Below are 20894 nucleotides of genomic sequence, written 5' to 3'. Positions count from 1 at the left end.
AAGAACTTGATTGTCATTTGTTCATAACAAATTGTTGTGCTGGACACTTCCTCATGGTGAAACACTTGCCCCTGCTTGAGACAACTCTGGTACTTCATCAGAGTAGCATAAACTTCGTTTGATATCAAATAGACTTCACATTGCCTATGCGACTTTCCCAGCAAGTGTCACTCAATGGTTTCACAGCAATGTTTCACTTCGCTACAATTTGCTGCCATTGAAGGGAGGCAGAAAATAGCACAGATATGCTGTAACACACCAAAAAGAGAAATAGATTCCTCTGATGATTATGATGCATCTGAAACTGTCATATCAAGATCGTGGCAGGCACGGGGTACAAATGAAGATCTTCAGTTCGTTGTAAGTAGTTTTGCCTGAACACCCTTTTTTTGTTCCCTCAGGTTGGTACTTTTATTATAATACTGTCCACAGCAATCTTCCATCTATTTTTCCTTCAGTATCCCCAACAATAGCACCCTTGTCCAGTTGTTTCGTGAACTGTCCTGAATCCTAGGAAATGTTTTTACGTAAATTTTGCCTCTATCGTCATTCACAAATCTCTCTGCATATTATATCTTTTCAGAGGACTTACATCAAATGTGGAATCTGACAGAGTAATACTTAGCTCTGGCGAACCTGTTATTTTCTAACCCTTCGTTGGCTATAAAGGTGATTGGTTTTCCCACCATAGTGGTCATTATACCCCTTTGAAGATATATATGCCACAAATGCTCACATTAACTAATCATCATACTTGCCAAGCACCTGTACAAGAAAATTTCCATTATTGTCTATTAAGAGCTTGTTCAAAGATCCCTGAAATGCCAAGTTATATGATGCCAGGAACACCATAATAGTTAGCCACTAAGAGTTCAAGCACACCCCTTCAATGCTGAATTTCTTGCCTTATAATCTGCTGGTGTTCTGCATCAATGTACTCTAAGTCTGGATTGAGTTTCCATCCACTTGCAGTATGCAGTCAAATGGCTGGATGACTTTCATGTTGTTTCAGAATATCACTGTTCACAGTCGTTACTCCCAGTAAGAGGTCTAGACAGGGTTTTTAATTATCCTTGGTTTTAACACTAATTTTACAACTTCTGTGTCTTAAAGTCTGTATTCGTATTTTATGTATATTTTAGGTGGTATCGTATTTTAGTATTGTATAATAATTATTGTATAATTATATCACCTTTTATTGGTTATGAATTGGAGTTTTATGAATTGTTTGCTGGAGAGCCAGTTTGGTGTAGTGGTTAAGTGTGCGGACTCTTATCTGGGAGAACCGGGTTTGATTCCCCACTCCTCCACTTGCACCTGCTAGCATGGCCTTGGGTCAGCCATAGCCCTGGCAGAGGTTGTCCTTGAAAGGGCAGCTGCTGTGAGAGCCCTCTCCAGCCCCACCCACCTCACAGGGTGTCTGTTGTGGGGGAGGAAGGGAAAGGAGATTGTGAGCCGCTCTGAGACTCTTCGGAGTGGAGGGCGGGATATAAATCCAATATCTTCTTCTTCTTCTATAACCGTTATAAATAAATATTACTCCCAGTACTCTCAAGTGAAGAACTGGCAATAGCAACTCCTGGAAACATTTTGCTGCGGGGAAGAGGGGGAGAGGAGAGAAACCTTGATACTTTTTGGAATATACAAGCCAGCACTTTTCCACTTCTGACCAGTCTCTAAAATTCTGCCAGTAAGTTTTTGATAAATTATATTTGTATGGATCTATAGGAAAAGGGCAAGCTTCTAACCTTTTCTGGGGTTTACCCAGAAAGTCAGCCCTGCAAGGTTAGCCACTTTCAGAATGAGTTTCTACAAAACAGTTAAACTGGTAGGTGAGCACTACAGTCAAGGTATGCTGAGGGTCTCTCCCCTCCCTAGGTTCCACTCCCCAAATCTCCAGGTATTTGCCATCCTAGAGCTGAAACTCCGGTAGAGGTCTTTCAATTTACTAACCAGTCTCTGACAAGAAATGTCAAGATTGAATCTGGGACCTTCTGCATGCCAGGCAAATCCTCTACCACAGAGCTATGGTTCCCATTAAACAGAACATAATACATAGTTTGGAAGCTAAAAGGATCAGACCCTGCAGTATCTGTTCAACTGCCAGAGGTGCTTTCCTTCAATAGAAGGAGCTTTCTATCAGAGGATAGCACTCACACAACTAGATTGCAACCCTGCAGTCCAATCCAAGAGATTAAGTTCGTATACTTCCCAATACAAGTAAGAGAAACACAGAAGACACAGATGGCACAGAAACAAAGTCCAGTGTTTGGCTTTTATTGAGACACAGCTTTCTTCCTTTCATATAACTTATCTAGTTAAAATATTCATCTCCATAGTTACCACAAAAAAGTAACATAGAAAATTGTTATTTACAGTCAGGGACCAAAATACAACTGTAATTCGGCATTACCTTTTCCTCGTGGTACACAAAAAAAAAAGGACGACTTTATTTTTTGTAGTGTAGCAGTGAAAACAGTACTTATTTTAAAATGTTCTGGACACCCAAAGGAGAATCAGAAGTGGAGTGGTTTCACTCTGCAACGGATTCCACTTGGGCACCATCTGCCCATTAAAAGGAGGTTCAATATTCTTTCCAACCATTTAATTTAGCATCTGGCTTTGAGAGAGGAAGATCTCACCTTCCCAACTAGTATGGGGCATGACAGCTCCTTCTACTGCCTCTGCAGAGGGCCTGCTTCATCCATTGAGAAAATGTTTTCCAGTATGAGAATTAGAAGTCATAATATTTGCACTGCAAACTTCCCTCGGCAAAAAAACTCTCCACCAAACTAGTCCAGAATACTGACAGCTGGCTGAATTCTCAGATACAAAGATCCAATTTCATTGGCGAAGTAGCCCCAATGGCATAGCTGATGGCAGGGCTGCACATTTAACTAAGCAATACCCAAGTATTGACCTTGACCAATATCAAGGTACTACCAACATGGAGAGGAGGGGAAACCTGATGGAAGCCCTGGCTGCTCCCTCCTCCCCCCCTACTGAGTCAAGGAAACTTGAGATCCTGTCCATCCAGCCCAGCAACGGACAATAATATGCATTGTGAAGGGGTGGAGCTACAAAACCTTTGACCCCACCTGACCTGGTGTGAAATGATGACATTACAAGGGCTAGGTGGGCAAGGCTTCAGTCAGGTAGTACAAGATGCTGTTTCAGACTGCAGTTCCTCAGCTGGGGCTGAACATGTTTGAGAGACTTGTCTGCTTTCTACTTGCAATTAATGGGCAGGGAGGAGGGGTGACTACCAAGGTTGGACCTTAGATATCCAAATTTAACACAACTTGGGAATCCTATAGATGCATCCAAATGTTCTTTCCTCACTGGTCAACACATTGGTTTCTGAACCATTCCGTTTCCCCTTCCCAATCCCAATTATAAAAAGGAGAAAAAACACACACACACACACATTAAAAAGCACGACAGGAGGCAGATTATATAATTAACTAAATACAGCAAAATTAAATACAGCAAAAGCAAGAAAGGAGCACGATTTCTTTCTTTTTAAAAACAGCACAACACGCTTTGAAATGCTACACAATTTAATTTAAAGCTTTCTGGGGCCTTTGATTGGCTTGGAGCAGACTGTGAGAGACCCATTTTCAAATACCATAATCATTAAAAACTTATAGAAAAAGGAGTTGGAACTGCAGGGACATTGCATTGGACAGAGAAACATCAAGAGAGCTTTTCCTACCCTGCATGGCACATGAGTCACAGCAAAAAAAAAAGAAAAAAGAAAAAAAAGAAGGTCCCATCCTGCCCCAAATATTGAGGGATTATTAGAGGAAAGAATGAGCAGGGTCTTCTCTATCAGGAACACCAACTGCCTCCCGGTATAGAAGTGGAGCATTCTTGCAGTAGCAGATGCTGCAAGACTAGAAAGTCACTAGAAGAATCCTCCCCCACTCCCTTATGAATCAGTCTCTCCTTCGTAAGTCTTCATAATCAAAGTTCCTTCAGCCTTGGCGCCAAGAAACACACTGTCACGTTTCCCAAGACATATTCCATATCTCTCTACACCCATCGCCGTCAGGATAAATAGCATTTTTACAGCCCAGTGTCCCCTCCTCCAGCATTTAAAAAAAGCAGTACCCAAGCAACACATTTTCCTCAAGCTCTCCTCAGATGGGCCAGACCACCCAGCGGGCTTTCCTTTGCCCTCTCAAGTGATGAAAATGTTGCATTACACTCAACCCATTTGCAGATGCTCCAGAGAGACGGAAACTTACACAGTTTGCCTGCCAGTTCTTCCGACATCTGGTGTCCAGGACTCCTGAGTAAGAGAGATTTCACTTGAGGGGGATGCCTTTTCCCATCAAGTGACCAGGTATTATGAACTAAAATTCTAAAGTAACTCCTTGACTCCCTTGAAGTACTTCGCAAGGGATCAGGTGAACATGAAGTGGCTGCATAACAAACATCTTTTGACCAAAATCCAGAAGGGAGGGGAGAAACAACAAATCTAAAATCTCTTTTTTAAGTTTTAAAAAACACAAAATGCGTGCGCACACAAAGACAGCCCCTCCCCCCCCAAAAACTAAACACTAAGGCCTTCACTATTCCTGCTAAAAACAAAATTGGCTTCCAAATGTTGTGATCCATTTTAAAAATAAACAACTGAGTGTTTAAAATTCAGATTTGTGCATTCCCTCCTGGCCTCCTCCAAAAATTCATGTGCTGTTTTTTTTCCCTATGACATTTAAAAAGGAGTATGGGGATTGGAGGGCCCCCCACCCAATACCCCCCACTCCTTTTTCAAAGGAACAGAAGTTGGAATAGAGGGACATCCTCAGCAGCTAGGAAAAGTCGACTGCTCCCAGTCTGCACAAGGGTTTCAGCAATGCAAGGAACATTCTGAGAGGTGGGATTTAAAGGGCAAAGGGATTACAAAAGGGATGCTCCAAAAATGGTCTGACAAAAAGCTGGGAAACCTCTGGCAGGATCTAAGGATTGCAGGGTGGAGTCTGAAACACAACATCCGGATTTGGAGTACAGGCTTTTCTTCAAGAGGCACAAGAGTTCAGGATTCTTAAACTGGGGCTGAGGAAAACACTGCATGTAGGGCAGGAGGGGTATTCCTTTCCACTCCATCATCAAGGCAGGGAGGGGGAGAAAGATAGATTACAGGCCAAGCCGCAGTCTCTGGACTTCCTTGTTTCCACACATATCCAGATTTCACATTTTCAGATGCCAGGCTACGGGAGCAGAGGGTAGGGCCAGAGGGCTGCTTCAAACAATACTGTGCTGTTGGTCTTCCACTGGGGTTTGGTGGCGGATCCTGGGGGTCCCTCCCTGTTTGCTCACAAATAATTCTCCCACTGAAGAGATGAGCTCCCTTCTCCTCCCTGGCTTGTGGGCACCTTTATCTTCGAGAGAATCTGTTTTTGAACGCCTTAATAGTCTTTGCCATCATGGGTGCAATTTCTGAAAAGGGAAGGGAAAAGACAATGGAGAAGGTGGCAAGCATGTGCAGGAACATCACATCATGAAATCCCAAGTTCATTTTTGAATAGAAGTTACTAGTCCTTTTGATCTGGATCGTGCTTTTTATACTTAGCCATCAAAAGAGGCCCAGACAAGGCATGTGGAAAGCTAGAAGTTACACACCCTTACAAAGAAGAAATCTAGCCCACAACTTTATAAGCTAATACAGATAAAGCCATAAAGGCAGGGGGAAGTAAAACAAGAGGAAGGGGAAGGGCCTTCTTGACTTGGTGTACATTCTGTTGCTTCCTCACAAACCCCTGGGTCTATACAACTTCCTACTGCTTCAAGAGATGGGATCGCAAGAGCACTTTTGCTGGGTGCCTCTAAATGTAAAGGACCCCAACAAAAGGGAACGCTGTGGTGCTGCCCCTTCTAGCATTATGAAAGGGGGAAAGCACGCATGTGTGTAGCTGGGTATCTTTGAAGGGTGCGAAGAACACATGTGCACATACACAAGACAATGGGATGCCAGTGGTGATAATCAGGGGTACATGCCAGGATTCCATAGCCCTGCCAAAGAAGCAGAGGATAGGGCCAAAATCCAGCATCCTGAGATTAACACTTCCATCATGCCATGGTGTGAAATGGAATTGTTCTGAAGGGCAGCCTTAGCAAGGGAATAGGTTTTTGGTGTTGATGCCTGTGAAAAACTGAACACCCTTCGATTTGATTGTTTTTTTTCTCCTTTGGGTGTGGCTTGTTTTAAAGTTTGCATTCCACCATGTGTTTCAGTGAGAAAGGCAGACTATTAATGAAATTAACAGGGTTTTTAGTCCTAATGATTTGGATCCTGAGCTTTGTTTCCATTTGGGCAGTACCCATGGCTTTTTTTGTAGAAAAAGTCCAGCAGGAACTCATTTGCATATTAGGCCACACTCCCTGATGCCAAGGCAGCCAGAACTGTGTTCCTGCTCAAAAAAAGCCCTGGCAGTACCCTTTTCCATTGCAGAAGCAACCCAAACGTATTGGGCACTTCCACTCATGCCAGATAGATGTCTTTCAGGTAGCTAAAAATCACTTAGCTCTAGGGGCATATAGGTCATAGCAGAGGACTCCACTCCATAAATATAGATAAGCATTGCTATAAACCTCTCTGATCATAATCAATGTCTGGCTTTGAAAGGCAAAAACTGTTATAACCTTCCTCTGCCATTCTTAAGTATATTTATTACTAACCACTAATTATTAAAGAAGATACCCATTCCAAGGCCGATCATTGGATTTAAAGCTGCACCATAATGCAACAGTGTAAATACTGTTTCAAATGTTCAAATTAAACTGTAACTAAAACAGTTTTGACCCCCAACCCAGATTTGCAACCCTGCCCATCTTTAATACCAAGCTACAACTCCGAAAAGCCACTCTCTATCTCAGAGGCCCCCTTCTCTGAGGGGGTTACAATTAGACCTTTAACTCTCTCTTCCACTCCTTGTTGTGGCAATGAAAGATTAACCACCCCCAGACCTCACTTCTTTCCCCTTTACAGGCCAGGCTGCTAAATTAAGCTATCGAACGGAAATTTCTGATTCCCACGTCCCAGAAAGGGAGTGAAGAATCGGCCCAACACTGCGATCTCATGATTCAGCTTGGGTCTCCCGGCACCATACGTGCTACAGAGGATCCCGGGGCACAGCCTGAACTAGGGCTCAGACTTAGATCCTTATAGCCTTGGATTCTGCAAAAATAAATAAATAAAGACAGTCTGCTAACCTCCTTGGGGGCAAGAACAGGGGGAGGGGAGAGTGGATGGGAATCCTTGTCCTCAAGGATCAGTATTTCAAGGATCAATTTTGGGCCGCCACAAAAAAGGAACGGCAAGCAAGACACATTCTGCTGATGGATATCCTACCCATCAGCAGAGATCTGCCCTGGGATCAAAGCTGTTGGCTGGAATGATTAAGGGTTTCGTTGGGCAAACCAGGTCCATGCTCCCAAAATGAACTACTCTACTTCCTACTGAAGAAAGCTACACTAAAAACTCCCCAAAAATGACAGGGCTCCCTGAAATGCAAGTTAAACGCCACTCCTCTAGCCACAAGGTCACACCCTTCAGGAGTGCTTCTCCCCACAGCTACCACCTCTTTTCTTTTACACATCCAGCACCTTCAGTACCAAACCCCGCCATCCTATAAAACATAAATTCAAGCCAGATGCAACTGTTGGCAAAAGTGACACTGCAGTGTCCCTGGTCACTTACTCTTCACAGGAGGCCTCCGAGGGTCATAGCTAACAGAAGATGAACTGCCCACAGATGGGCCCGAGTGACTGCTGCTCGTGCTTGGCCCTTCGTAGGCCTGTTCCTCTTCTGCTTGAACACTGCTGCTTTTTGCCGGGGAGAAGAGAACTGGCTTTATCCTGAGGGGGAAAGAAAGATCCTAAATGACTTACATGTTAAAAAAAGCACTCTGTACATGCTCAAGGGTGATCGCTCTGCAGCTTCAGTAAAACTGCACAATGTTGTGTGTGTGTGTGTATCAGCATATACTGAAAAACAGAAAAAAGGGGGGGGTCCCTCTTGAACAAGCTGCTTGACTTCCATTTGCAGTAGGGTCCACTGACACAGAGGATGTGGTTTGAGACTCACTTGATCTTCTCCGGGATGGCTGCTCCTCCAGTGCCAAACTTCTCCTGTCTTCTTCGCACATCCCGGGGGGGCTTCACAGCAGAATTGACAAATGCCATCTTGGCTACTCTGCCTAGAATCATGCAGGTGAGAGAAACTCAGGTTAGCCAAAGGAAGCAAGTCTGTTCAAGGCCTCAAAGACTGGCCAGCCTGCTCTTTCCCTACTTCACAGCAGACGGCCTTCATCTTCGCTATCCTCCCCGCTCACCAGGCCTCATCTGCACCTTTTCCCTTTAGGAGTGTCAATATGTTCCCTGCAACAGTTTCTTTTTTACAGCCACACAGGGGCAACATAGAAGGCTTTTCTAACTGGCAGCTCTAACCAGCAGTAGCACTTCAAGAACACATCACCAGACCTAGGGCTTTGCAGGACAGGTGGCTTATCACATCCTGCTGCACCAAAGCCAGAAACCATTAAACAGGGGCAGTTTCCCCCCTCATACACTGCATAAGTGAAGCAAGGTCTGTGAAACCTCTATTTCCACTTTGCCCCAGAAGTAACAGGAAGCCCACTCCTGTAAGATACTGGGCAATCCTACCTCACAGAGGCAAATAGCCTTGTCATGTTCTCTATTGGCTCTTGCAGTCATGCACTGTAAGAGCAGGTTAGTCTACAGAAGATTAACATGGTCACAGTGCAGTGAAAAGCTCGTGTTCAACACATATGAGTAGGCCCAGCTGGGTTTTTAAAAAGTTTGTTGGCAGCTTGGAGGCAGCTGTCAAAAACTTGGGCTGAAAGCCAAATCTGGCTTTGTAGAAGAGAACTTTAGAATTCGCCTTGGTTCACTGCAGATGACCATACCTATGAACCCTAACCTTTGAAACCACATAAGCGGTGTAGAAAATGCACATCCTAACGACAGATGCCAACTTTGATTAGGGATAAAATCTTTCTGACACTGATTATCATGTTGTCTTACAGATACATTTGCATGTGTTGGTCTGTTTTTTCCCTCCTGTCCTATAATTGCAGCCCAGCTGCATAATTTTGTCTTACTAGAAATATTTGCTGATAGAGTCAAATGTGATCATGCATTGGTGGAGGAGGGACGGTGGCTCAGTGGTAGAGCATCTGCTTGGTAAGCAGAAGGTCCCAGGTTCAATCCCCGGCATCTCCAAAAAAGGGTCCAGGCAAAATGGTGTGAAAAACCTCAGCTTGAGGCCCTGGAGAGCCGCTGCCAGTCCGATAAGACAATACTGACTTTGATGGACCGAGGGTCTGATTCAGTAGAAGGCAGCTTCATATGTAGAAGGGATGGTGGCTCAGTGGTAGAGCATCTGCTTGGGAAGCAGAAGGTCCCAGGATCAATCCCCGGCATCTCCAAAAAAGGGTCCAGGCAAAATGGTGTGAAAAACCTCAGCTTGAGGCCCTGGAGAGCCGCTGCCAGTCTGAGAAGACAATACTGACTTTGATGGACCAAGGGTCTGATTCAGTATAAGGCAGCTTCATATGTTCATATGTTCATTGGAGTCTGTTCACTGAATGGCTGTTATCCTATTTTGTCATATGTCTAGTGACACTGAAACGTTTTTTTTTTTTAAAAATCATACTTGTGATCTGCCTTGAGTCCCAGTGAGAAAGGCCTTCCATAAGTGAAACTATTAATATCATTAAAACAGCAACAACTACTACTAAAACTTTGGTTTCATATTGATCCCGCTCTTGTGCTCTTAACAGTAGCCGGCTGTGCAGACACTGATCTAGCAGAGCAGCCTATTAATATGATGGACAGAAATTATAGCATCCAGCATAGAAGTGCAGTTAGAGGCAAACAGCAGGCCTAATACAAAAGCTGATCCCTGCTGCCTTTCAGATCCAGTGACAGATGGATGGAGCCTCCCCATTTCCTGCCACTGCAGGGCCTGCCCTCCCCTCCCCTCTACCTTTGGGTTTATTGGCATGAGCCGAGCGGATGTTGTGGGTCAGCATGAGCAGCCGCTGCTCTCGGGCATCATGCAGGCGGAGGTACATCTCCCTCCATGACTCGAACTCTTCTGGCTTCTCCTTCTTGAAATCACGGATGCAGTGATTATGCCACAACTCATTGGTGTCCTCAGTTAAAAACTGGAAACCAAAAGCACAAAAAATGAGCTCAGGGAGTAGAAGGGAGAAGCTAGCAGCTCAGAACCATCAAAAGGCACATAATGCAGCTCCAACTGCGGCATTCAGATGTTCTGGACAGCCATGGCTTATATAATTGGTTTGCTCAAACTCTTTTTAAAGCCAAGATCCAAGCTCCTAACTCTCATGGGTATATAGCAAACATACATGGAAAAGTTTCTGCATTCTCCCCTTCCTTCCATTTGCCCCCATGACCATCCTTGCCAAACATTTCCAAAACCTAAATCACACAAGACAAAGCCAATGGCAACAGCAACAACAAAACAACCATGCATAGAATGGGGAATTTTTATTTTACACAGAATACATAAAGCTCCTATCTTATGACTGCTGAAGTTTGCCAGCAATTTGTCAAAGGGCCTTTAATAGAGAGCAAGGTACATGCTGGCAAATTCTGCCAGCCAAACGATTACACAAAACTTGTTCTCTCTCCTTGTCCCCACTGTGTGAACCTAGGAGACCATTTGCACCAGCTGCTCCTGGGCTCCGTGGAGACAGGAAAAAATTACAGGGTTGTTGAGCATGTTTTTCTTTCCAAAGACATGTGGCAACTCTGCCTTTTTTCTACTCCAGAGGCTCATTTGCAACAGCAGCAGCTGGATACCAGTGTGTGCTGCCCAAACTCAGGTGCCATGCCAATCTGTTGCCCACTTGAGCTGCAGAGCACCACTCAGCAGACAACTCCTGACTCTCCACCCCTGCCACCTAGAACTGGTGAAGAACCTTCATCCACTTGTACTCTGAAAGATCTAGAAAAGCAAATAACAGTCTTGGGCTCCTCCAACTGAAATTCCATAGCATCATGGATTTGTAAAACACAACTGGCATGACATCCATCAGAAACCTTGCTGCTGCAAAGAGCAAGTTGACTACATGCACACATTCTGTTTAAAACCTTGTGGGGGGGGGGTTTGAAATGTTGTGATCAACTTAGAGCAAAACCCAGATGATACTGGCTTCTTTTCACAATTCAAAATCTGAATTAGAAAACCTGGTTGCAGTCCTTTGGCTTTGGAAGTGGATGGCTGCCATTCATTCTTTGGGGTGAGTGAGTTAAAGTACTTCATCACAGGGACACCGTTGGGGTGCAAGCAAGGCCCATCTTCTCCTATCAGTGGGTGGCTCGGCCTTGACCATCAGGGATGCTGCAAAGTCTTTTGCACGTGCACACACCCCAGACTCCAGACAAGAAGTAAACTTTCCCTCTGCACACATCCCACCTGCCATCACATATTCCTTATGATTAATAATTGCACTTCATGCATTTCGCATCCATTCTCTCAGAAATCCAGGAAAGAGACCTGCACTGTAGGCCAGTCTTTCTTTCCCCATATTTCAGATCTGCAGTCAAAACTGAGCAAACAGCAGCTCTGCCAACTGCACAGCAGAGGCTAGGCGAGATGGTTCAGGAGGGTGCTTTTATAAAAGGAACAGAATTCCACTGTTCACTGTATTATCTTATTGGATTGCTTTCTGCTTTTGTAATTGTTAAATAAACAAGGCACTGCCTAGTTCAGAGCTCGGCTGTACTATCGATATACCACACAACTTTGCAAATCCTAAGGTACCCCTGAACAATGACCTTGCACCAAGCCCTTTGCTAGGGTGCTGGAAGTCAGGCCAACACCAAAAAATCCCCCGGCCCCATTCTCCTGGCACTTACGGGATTACACTCCTCAATGCGATACAGCTGCTCTGGGGTGCATCGCTCCAAGACGGGTTCCAGGACACTGAAAGGAACTCCACCAACTTCATAAATTGCTGTGCGGAAAGAGGGGGAAATTATGTGCTGTAGTCCTCAGACTGCTGCCTCTATATGGTAGAACTCCCCCAGGGAGGGTCATAAACATCACAAGCCAGCATGGTGTAGTGGTCAGAATGTCTGGTGTACAGCATGTTGTAATAATAATAATAATAATAAAAATAAATTTATTTTTATATCCCGCCCTCCCCTGCCAAAGGCAGGCTCAGGGCGGCTCACAGGACATGGTGTAACCATGATTTCAATAAAATACAATCATTACTATAAAACGGATTAAAATACAGTTGAATTACATTTATAAATTAAGTTAAAAATTAGATAAAACAGTTAACCATTATAAATTATTAATTAAGGTGCTACAATTCAGAAACATGTATAGGATGGCCAGATGTCAGTTAGCCGGGTTCCATCTCAAAAGCAAGCTGAAAGAGGGCGGTTTTGCAAGCCCTGCAAAACTGATTCAGGGCTCGCAGGGCTCGCACCTCCTCTGGGAGTTGATTCCACCATGGTGTAGTGGTCAGCATTCTGATAACCTTGAAAGCTTGCATGCAATGCTTTGTGACATTTAATAAAAGGATATTACATGGATGTTGTTTCTTGTCCTGGATTTTGCAAGGGACAATATGGTTGTTTACAGCTTTTCCTTTTCTTTTCTTTTCACTTTGGGCCCATCACTCTCTCTTAGTCTAGCATACAGGGTAGTTATTGTGAGGACGAAACACAGGAGGGGAGAAATGTAGTAAGCAGCTGGCAGTCCCCCTTGGGGAGAAAAGCAGGGGATAAATACCTAAAGTAAAATAATATTCTTGCACACTATAAAACATAGACCACTATAGTGCCTTCTGAAATTTAGGCATCAAGATGCACTAGATCACTAACATGTTGCTGCAAAGGCTGGCTGGTGACCGTTAGGGACTCAACTACAGATCATCCAGCTGCTTCATTGCCCCTTTTCCAAACTGGCCAATGTCGTTGCTCAGACAAGAGGTCACAGAGCAAAAGGATGGCAGGCGGAAGGGATCAGAAGCAGGAGCTAACCCACAGGAAACAGGAGCTGAGAAGGCAGGCAAGGTGTGTCCTGCAGTTGGCTCCGAAAGCCATACTGGGATTGGGGTTGGTGGAAAGGCCTCAGATGATATACAGCTCAATCCAGTTCTAAATTTAAAAAAGAAAATGAAATCCTGAAGGTCTATTGGAGGGGTGAGATGCTAGAAGAACTAGCCTGAGAAAGGGAATGGAAAATGAAGACTAAAGGGCTCCTGTGAGATGCTTCAGAAAAGGGAAACAACAGAGCTGAACAACTGCCAAGTGCAAGTCATGCACAAGTGTACATCGGTGCACTAAAACTGTACTGTAGGGTGCTTCTGTATATATTTATTACCACTGCACAGGGCTATTTTTGTAGGAAAAGTCCAGCAGGGACTCATTTGCATATTAGGCCACACCCCGATACCACCTTTGTCCTACATAGGGCTTTTTTGTAGAAAAAGCCCAGCAGGAGCTAATTTGCATACTAGTCCACACCCCCTGACGCCAAGCCAACCAGAACTGCCTTCCTGCTCAAGAAAAGCCCTGCCACTGCATGACCTTGTGTGCACTGCTTCCTAATAAAGGACTCGCAATCACCACCATTTTGACTGCAGAAGCATTATGGACTATGAATCCTCATTAATGTTACCGCTAGTTAGTACGAAATGGCCTTTCTTTTAAAGTCGCTGATCCCAAGAAAGGGAGGGGGGGAATCAGATCGGGAACTCAAAATCTCCTTGTTGTCCCCGGGCCAAAGGAAGCCCATTTGAAATCTACTAGGGATAGGGCCTTCTCTGTAATGGCCCCTTCCTGGTGGAACCAGCTGCCGGAAGAGGTAAGGGTCCTGCGGGACCTCGCTCAATTCCGCAGGGCCTGTAAGACAGTCCTCTTCCGGCTGGCTTACAACTAACCGGCACTTGAAACTTGAAACTGAGTGTTGTTTTTATAAGATTGCTGTGTGTTTTTAATGTTTTAACTATGTAAACTGTGTGAAATGTCTAAATTTTTAACTATGTAAACTGTGTGAAATGTTTAATTTTATATTCTTATGTTAAATTTTATATGCTGTAAGCCGCCCTGAGCCACCTGGTGGGAAGGGCGGGATACAAATTACAAATAAACTAAACTAAACATGCACAGACTTTCCTCCTGTACACAGTTTTTCCCCTCCAAATACCTGCGTCAGTTTTACCATCTGTTTTACCTGGGAGATGTGGGAAGTTGGAAGTGCAGCTTGCCTAAGTCTCAGATCAACCGCAGTAAAAAAACCCAACCACGAGCAGCCACCCAGTGCACATGATAGGCAACTCACAGCTGGCAATACTCACAGTCAATGTTATTGCTGAGGACCCGGATGCACTGTTCATACAGAGTCATCATCTTTGGGAGGTAGGCAGTCTTGGATCCCGAATACACCTGCATCTTGGAATTCAGCCTGCGCCCTGTGAAGCCTGCTTCATCCTCCTCTGTAGGGGAGGACAATGCTGCAAAACAGGAGGTTAAGTAGGGCTGTGTGCGCGTGTGCAGGGGAATTGCTATCAGGTCACAAGATCCAGCGCAGGGATCAAGTGCGGATCATCAAAGGCAATCTGCCAACGGCTGGATGAGCCCATTCTCAGAAGATTCAAAATGTTTCATTGGATTAGACTGAAGATCTACCTAGTCCAGCAGTAGTCAATCAAATGACCCCACAAGGCAAAACCCCAAAGCACCTACATCAGGTATACTGCTGATGGACACTGAGGATTCATTCCACTATCATAGTAAATAGCCACTACCACCCTATCATGGAAGAGAACTGATTAATCTGTTTGCATACTGCTTGAAAGTGGTCTGAATGGCTAAGTGCTGGAAGCTTGGAACAAGCATACTGAAGCTGCATGGGGAAGGAGGAACTGCTTCTTCTCTTTAAACCAAAGCTGCATAGGAAAGTACAAAGAACTGTGCAAGCATACATTAACTGAACAGCAGCATACCAAGGAAAACTACATTAGTTCTTTCATTGTTGATTCACACACTGCAGAGTACGTAAGACGGGTTCTGGAACCCACACACCGTCGTGAGTCGCAGGCTCTGAACAATTCCCACATGTAAGATACCCAATTCAGATCACGACTGTGGTACTTGTGATGAGCAGATTCAGCCTGTGCCAGTGCACCATTTACCTATCCTGTAATAGTCCCAGGGCTGTGCTGTTTGCCCGCCTGGGGAACCGACATGGGCTGCTTCAGGGCTTCTCCTTGCAGGCCAAATAATGCCCCCCAGTCCATTTCAGACTAGGAAAACAGTTCAAGGGGTGGTAGGCCCAGGCCCTTTCTTCACAGTCGTGATCCGAATCAGATATCATGTGCATGGGAATTGAAGAGGAAACCCAGACCCAACCTGTGTACTCTAGAATGTATCTATCAGCCTTGGGTAACCAGACACCAAGAAAGGGTTCCTTATACCTCAAAGCACACTCTACAACACTCCTAGTTTTGTAAGGAAAAGACAAACTGCTAAATGCTGGGTTGGATCTCATGGATCCATTCTGCTAACAGAGGTCCTACCTTGCATCAAAGGAAGGCACCTTCCGCTGAAAGAAAGCCCTTTCACCATGGAATCCAGCCTACAGACTGTCTATCATCCAACTCAAATTGCCTGATTCCTCACCGCAGCAGGCATACTCGATACCTTGGATCCAGGACACGCAAGAGCATGCCGTCTCTCATAGTGCCAATACCTTTTCAGTGTGAGAGCCACAAGATTCCTAGCAGCAGCATCCACTTTGTGGGATTTTTCTCCCCAACAAGATTCACAGAAGCCAATGCATCTTTAATTGTCTTTTAACAGCAAGCTCAAAAGTTTCCATACCAACAGGCCTTGCTATGGCACCTTCAGGAGGGAAGGTAGCACAGTATAGCTTGAACTCATTAGATTTCAGAAGTGAGCAGGGTTAGCCCTGGTCAGGACTCGGACAGAGACCACCAGGTAATACTGGGGGTGGCTATGCAAAGGAAGGCAATAGCAAACCACCTCTGCTTCTCGCTTGCCTTCTTTCCAAGCCATTTGCTAAGGTTGACATAAATTGGCTGTGACATGATGGGACTTACATACATACATGGAGGGACGGTGGCTCAGTGGTAGAGCATCTGCTTGGGAAGCAGAAGGCCCCAGGTTCAATCCCTGGCATCTCCAAAAAAGGGTCCAGGCAAATAGGTGTGAAAAACCTCAGCTTGAGACCCTGGAGAGCCGCTGCCAGTCTGAGAAGACAGTACTGAAGGCGAGGGAAGGTGGCTCAGTGGTAGAGCATCTGCTTGGGAAGCAGAAGGCCCCAGGTTCAATCCCTGGCATCTCCAAAAAAGGGTCCAGGCAAATAGGTGTGAAAAACCTCAGCTTGAGACCCTGGAGAGCCACTGCCAGTCTGAGAAGACAATACTGACTTTGATGGACGAAGGGTCTGATTCAGTATAAGGCAGCTTCATATGTTCAACATATGCCACCCTTTCTAGCAATCAGACTGATATACTTTACAAGAAATTTTTGTTCTTTAATGATGCCACTATGAGATTCATTCACCGTTTTCATTATTGTAAGCAGGAGTTTGAGGTGGAGAGGGATATAAATACATTTACAAAAAGATTTTTAAACCACTTCCAGTATCTCAGTCCTGCATCAAGAAACAGCAAAAGGGTTTTCACAAGTAGGTTCCATTCCATTCTCGTCTCAGGAGTTACCTTTCCTCTTTGGCTGGCTGAGGGGGAGTGAATCCAATGAAGGAAGAGGGCGGTAGGAACTCTGGATTGGGGGCAAAGGTATGTCAGGAAGTGTTGGCACCACATCAATGGGAATCTAAAGGGGGTTAAAACACAGCATTTAGGTATAATAAGCTTGCATGTAGTTACTAGTCCACAAAAATATTTACTAGCCATTCTTTCCTCACACATACCCATGTTAAATATTGGTGCAAAAAATAAAACCCTCTTCCAGTTTGCAAAAGCTTTTTGGCCTGGTCTCCTAGAAGCAATTATCACTCACTGCAGGCAACAAACTGAGTTGTTTACAAATACTGACAAAGGCAGCTAGGTGGCAACAGATGACACTCAAAAGCATGCCACATTTCATTGGCTGAGTGAGGGAACAAAATCAGATTTGTTTTGCAAGTAATGATAGTCTGAGAAAGTTTTAGTGAATACAACAGAAATAAGCTGTTTTCAGATAATTCCTGCTCAGCTTCTAGAGCAAAGGTGGACAAATTATGGCCTCTGAAGCCATGAGGCTCATTCATTATCGTGGAGACAATTTTCTTATAGGTGATTTGGCTTCTTCTGGCTCCTGGACTAGTGTTTGGAAAATATGATAGTCCATCAAATAGTGTTAAGGGTAATGAAAACATTAAGCTTTGAACAAACTTAGAAGAAAAGATGCAATCAGACAACTGGACAAGCTCATAGCAGATAACTGTGTCACTGGACTTCTACTTCATTTTACTACAATAGACTAATGTTGGAATTGGTCTAGACCAGGGGTGTCCAAACTTGCTTAATATTAGAGCCACATAGAAAAAGTCAGATGTTTGAGACCCGCAAGACATAAACGTCAAATGTTTGGGAGCCACAAGGAAGGAAGGAAAACAGATGGAGGGAGGAAGAGATGGAAAGAAGCAACTTTAACTTTATATGCATTCTTCAAGCTGGCCAATGGGGCAGTGGGGGCTTCGAGAGACACACAATATGTATTAAAGAGCCACATGTGGCTCCCAAGCCACAGTTTGGCCACTCCTGGTCTAGACAATCTATAAAATCAGAATTCCCTCTGAGTTAGTGTGAGCTAGCTCACAATTTTTTAGCCCCCCAGCTCACACATTTTTGTCTTAGCTCAAGAAAGATGGCCCCAGGGCAAACCAATTTATGCAGTCGCCAAATCACTTGCTCACAACTTTAATGCCAGTAGCTCACAAAGTAGAATTTTTGTTCACAAGACTCCACAGCTTCGAGGGGGTATTGTATAAAATCCTTCCAACATTAGGGTTCTAAATCTGGGAGTGAATTTAATGCATGCAGTAGCCAGGAAGAATGGGCACTATCCCAGATGCCCTGGTGTATAAAAATCTGATCTTCCTGCCTTGACACGTCCCCCACAGACATTTGTACAGAACACTGGATTTACCATAAAGGTTCTTCCTATGCAAAGGTGCGGAGGACCTCCTGAAACATTTGGATACTTCCTTATTCATGACCTCTGGGGACAGGAAATAGGTTGCTCTTTCCATCTGTGATCAGGAGGCAGCAACCACTGTCTTTGAACAAAGGCTCTCATAGACCTTGCTCTAAGCCAGAAGTAGTGCGAAGAGAACAGAAGACAGAGGTTGCTCCCTCCCAACTGGAGATGGAAACAGCAACCTACCTCCTACCCCTGGAAGTCATGGGTAAGAGAATACTCAAACATCTCAGGATGTTCTCCTTAAATGGGAACAAGAACAAGAATATGCCAAGTGTCCCAAAAGCCATTCCAGTCCCTGTCCTAGATCACTAAAGACCTACACACTATCTCAAATGGAAAAGGAGCTACAGAAGAATTGCAAGAGGACAGCTAGGGGAGAGAGTCTGCAGTAGTTCTCCCTATGGCATTCTTGAAGTTGAAGGCTTATAAGACTACAACACATTAAAAAGTGCAGGCTGGACAGATTGATATAAATCAAGGTGACATCTGAAACAATTTTTCCCGTTGATGATTTAGATACAATGAAGATGCATACCCACCAGTTGCTATAAACTATAAAACAGCCTTATTATCACCTCAGAGAGCACATCAGAGGTTTCTCACATATTTAACATTTCAAAAGGTGATATATGATGTATTGCTTTATATAAGATGTGTTCCTTATTCATGCTAATGAACCCGAATACATTTTTCTTTACAGACAGGTGCTGGTTAGAATCAACACAAGAAAGTGTTGTTTCTTCAGTGTCCTTTCCCACATTATTTTGCACCTTCATCTCTATCACAGAATTGCCTAGTCCTACCTCTGCCCCTCCCGCCATGTAAAATAATCTCTGCTAGAAGCAAGGGCTCAAAACAGTTAAAAACCAGACCAATGTTCTCCATGGAATGGAAGATAAAAAGCTAACAGGGCCATCCTAATCAGTTCTTAGGGCGCTAACAGGACCATCCTAATCAGAGGTATACACCCTTCTCCTTTGAAGACAATGAGCTGAGAAGGGTGTAAAGCTTTGTTTAGGGATTATGCTGTGAGCCAGTTGCAGGAATAAAAGAGGAGTGAAACATCACCCAAAAAGAAGAATGGATGATAACTGTGGTTCCTTGCTCATCCTTGGCCCCCAGCAGCAATGCACCCACACTGTACTGTGTTATATGATGACTTACAAAGACATTTTTGGCCACAGTTCTCTTTAAAAAAACAGGCTTTCATAACAGGGCCTTAAATTAGAAAAAGTTCAGATGTCATTGAAACCACATTATTTTCGAGAGAGAAATATACTACAGATAAATCTTTTAAAAAGCATGTCCTTCAAAGCAACTGCCAGACAATTTATACAATCTTTGCGAATTGGTATGTTGCAAATTGCAGCATAAGGAACACAGTTGGGTAGTCCCAGAATTTTCCTCAAAAAGAAGGATTGTAGGCCTTCAGTGGTGTGATCAAAGGCACTGATCCATATAGGGGCACCATATAAAAGTTGGGGGCTAGATTTCGCGTTAAAAGCTCTTAGGGCCAAAGGGACATATCGGTTCCCTTTCAAATAAAAGAAACGGGCAATAGCCAAGGCACTAGTTCTTGCCACTGTTAGAGCGCACTTGCGATGGGTTGCCCAGCTCCCATTATAGGAAAAATTAATCCCCAGATATTTGGTAGTTTTGACCTGTTCAATAGGGTTTCCCTGGACTGACCATAATAATTGCTTCCAAGATTTAGACAAAACTAAAATCTTTGTTTTCCCATAATTCAGGGTTAACTCGTTGTTATTGAGATAGGTCATAACTTGGTATAATAGACACCTCAATCCAATTTGGGAACATGACAATAAGACGGCATCATCCGCGTATAAAAGGATGGGAACGTGACGGTGAGCAATTTTAGGGGCATGCCCATCGATTGCATATAAAACAGGAGCTAGATCATTTTAAAAAAGATTAAAAAGTGCTGGGGCAAAGATACAGCCCTGTTTCACACCCTTACAAATTGGAATTTCCGAAGTTAGATTTCCCTGGAGGTTGTACTTAACTTGACAGCTGGTACGTGTATACAGTTTTTTAGTCAAGGTAAGCAATCTGGGATCCGTGTTCATCCTGGCCAACTTAACCCAGAGCAACTCTCTAGGAACTGAGTCAAACGCCGCCTTGAGGTCTAAAAAGGCAGCGATAAAGGTCTATGGTATGGTATGGTATGTTGCACATTTTCTGTTGAATCTCTTACAACAAAGAACTCATGTCTGTAAATATTCAAATATTCACCAATTTATACAATCTTTGTGAATTGGTATGTTGCACACTTTCTGTTGATTCTCTTACAACAAAGAACTCATATCTGTAAATATTCACCAATTAAAGGGTTGATTTCTAAACTATGCATATTGTTACTTATCACAAATAAACAATTGCCATCTCCAACTACAGGGCATAAAGATCATAATCTAGAATGATCAGACTCACAATGATCTTCTATCTGGAACTCCCTCGTGTCAACATAAAAATAATTAAAAAGGTGGTACCTCACACCTACCCAACTTTCATATTATATGCCTCAGGTATCCCCATTGTGCTGGAAAAACTGAGGGGAAGTGGGGATGTTTCTACATGGTGATCATGCACATTGATCAATAACTTCTGGAAACAGGTTTTATCAGAAA

The 20894-nt window shown here is 44.0% G+C and overlaps 1 protein-coding gene across 1 annotated transcript in view; it reads right to left on the bottom strand.

Annotated features, from left to right (window-relative positions):
• Positions 1-2256: 2256 nt before the first annotated feature.
• Positions 2257-20894, bottom strand: part of ELOA (elongin A) — a 39029-nt gene continuing 20391 nt past the window's right edge. Inside the window, exons 5-11 of the mRNA XM_060257487.1 lie at positions 16761-16875; positions 14373-14528; positions 11917-12014; positions 10016-10196; positions 8093-8204; positions 7706-7863; positions 2257-5445 (exon numbers count right to left, since the gene is read on the bottom strand). Of these exons, the coding sequence (XP_060113470.1) occupies positions 5384-5445; positions 7706-7863; positions 8093-8204; positions 10016-10196; positions 11917-12014; positions 14373-14528; positions 16761-16875 (882 nt within the window). The 3' untranslated portion in view covers positions 2257-5383. The remainder of the gene's footprint in view (positions 5446-7705; positions 7864-8092; positions 8205-10015; positions 10197-11916; positions 12015-14372; positions 14529-16760; positions 16876-20894) is intronic.

The sequence above is a fragment of the Heteronotia binoei genome, chromosome 17 (assembly GCF_032191835.1).
Source record: "Heteronotia binoei isolate CCM8104 ecotype False Entrance Well chromosome 17, APGP_CSIRO_Hbin_v1, whole genome shotgun sequence".
NCBI classification, from domain to species: Eukaryota; Metazoa; Chordata; class Lepidosauria; order Squamata; family Gekkonidae; genus Heteronotia; species Heteronotia binoei.
The sequence above is the reverse complement of the archived record's forward strand: the minus strand, read 5'-3'. Positions and strand labels throughout refer to the sequence as shown.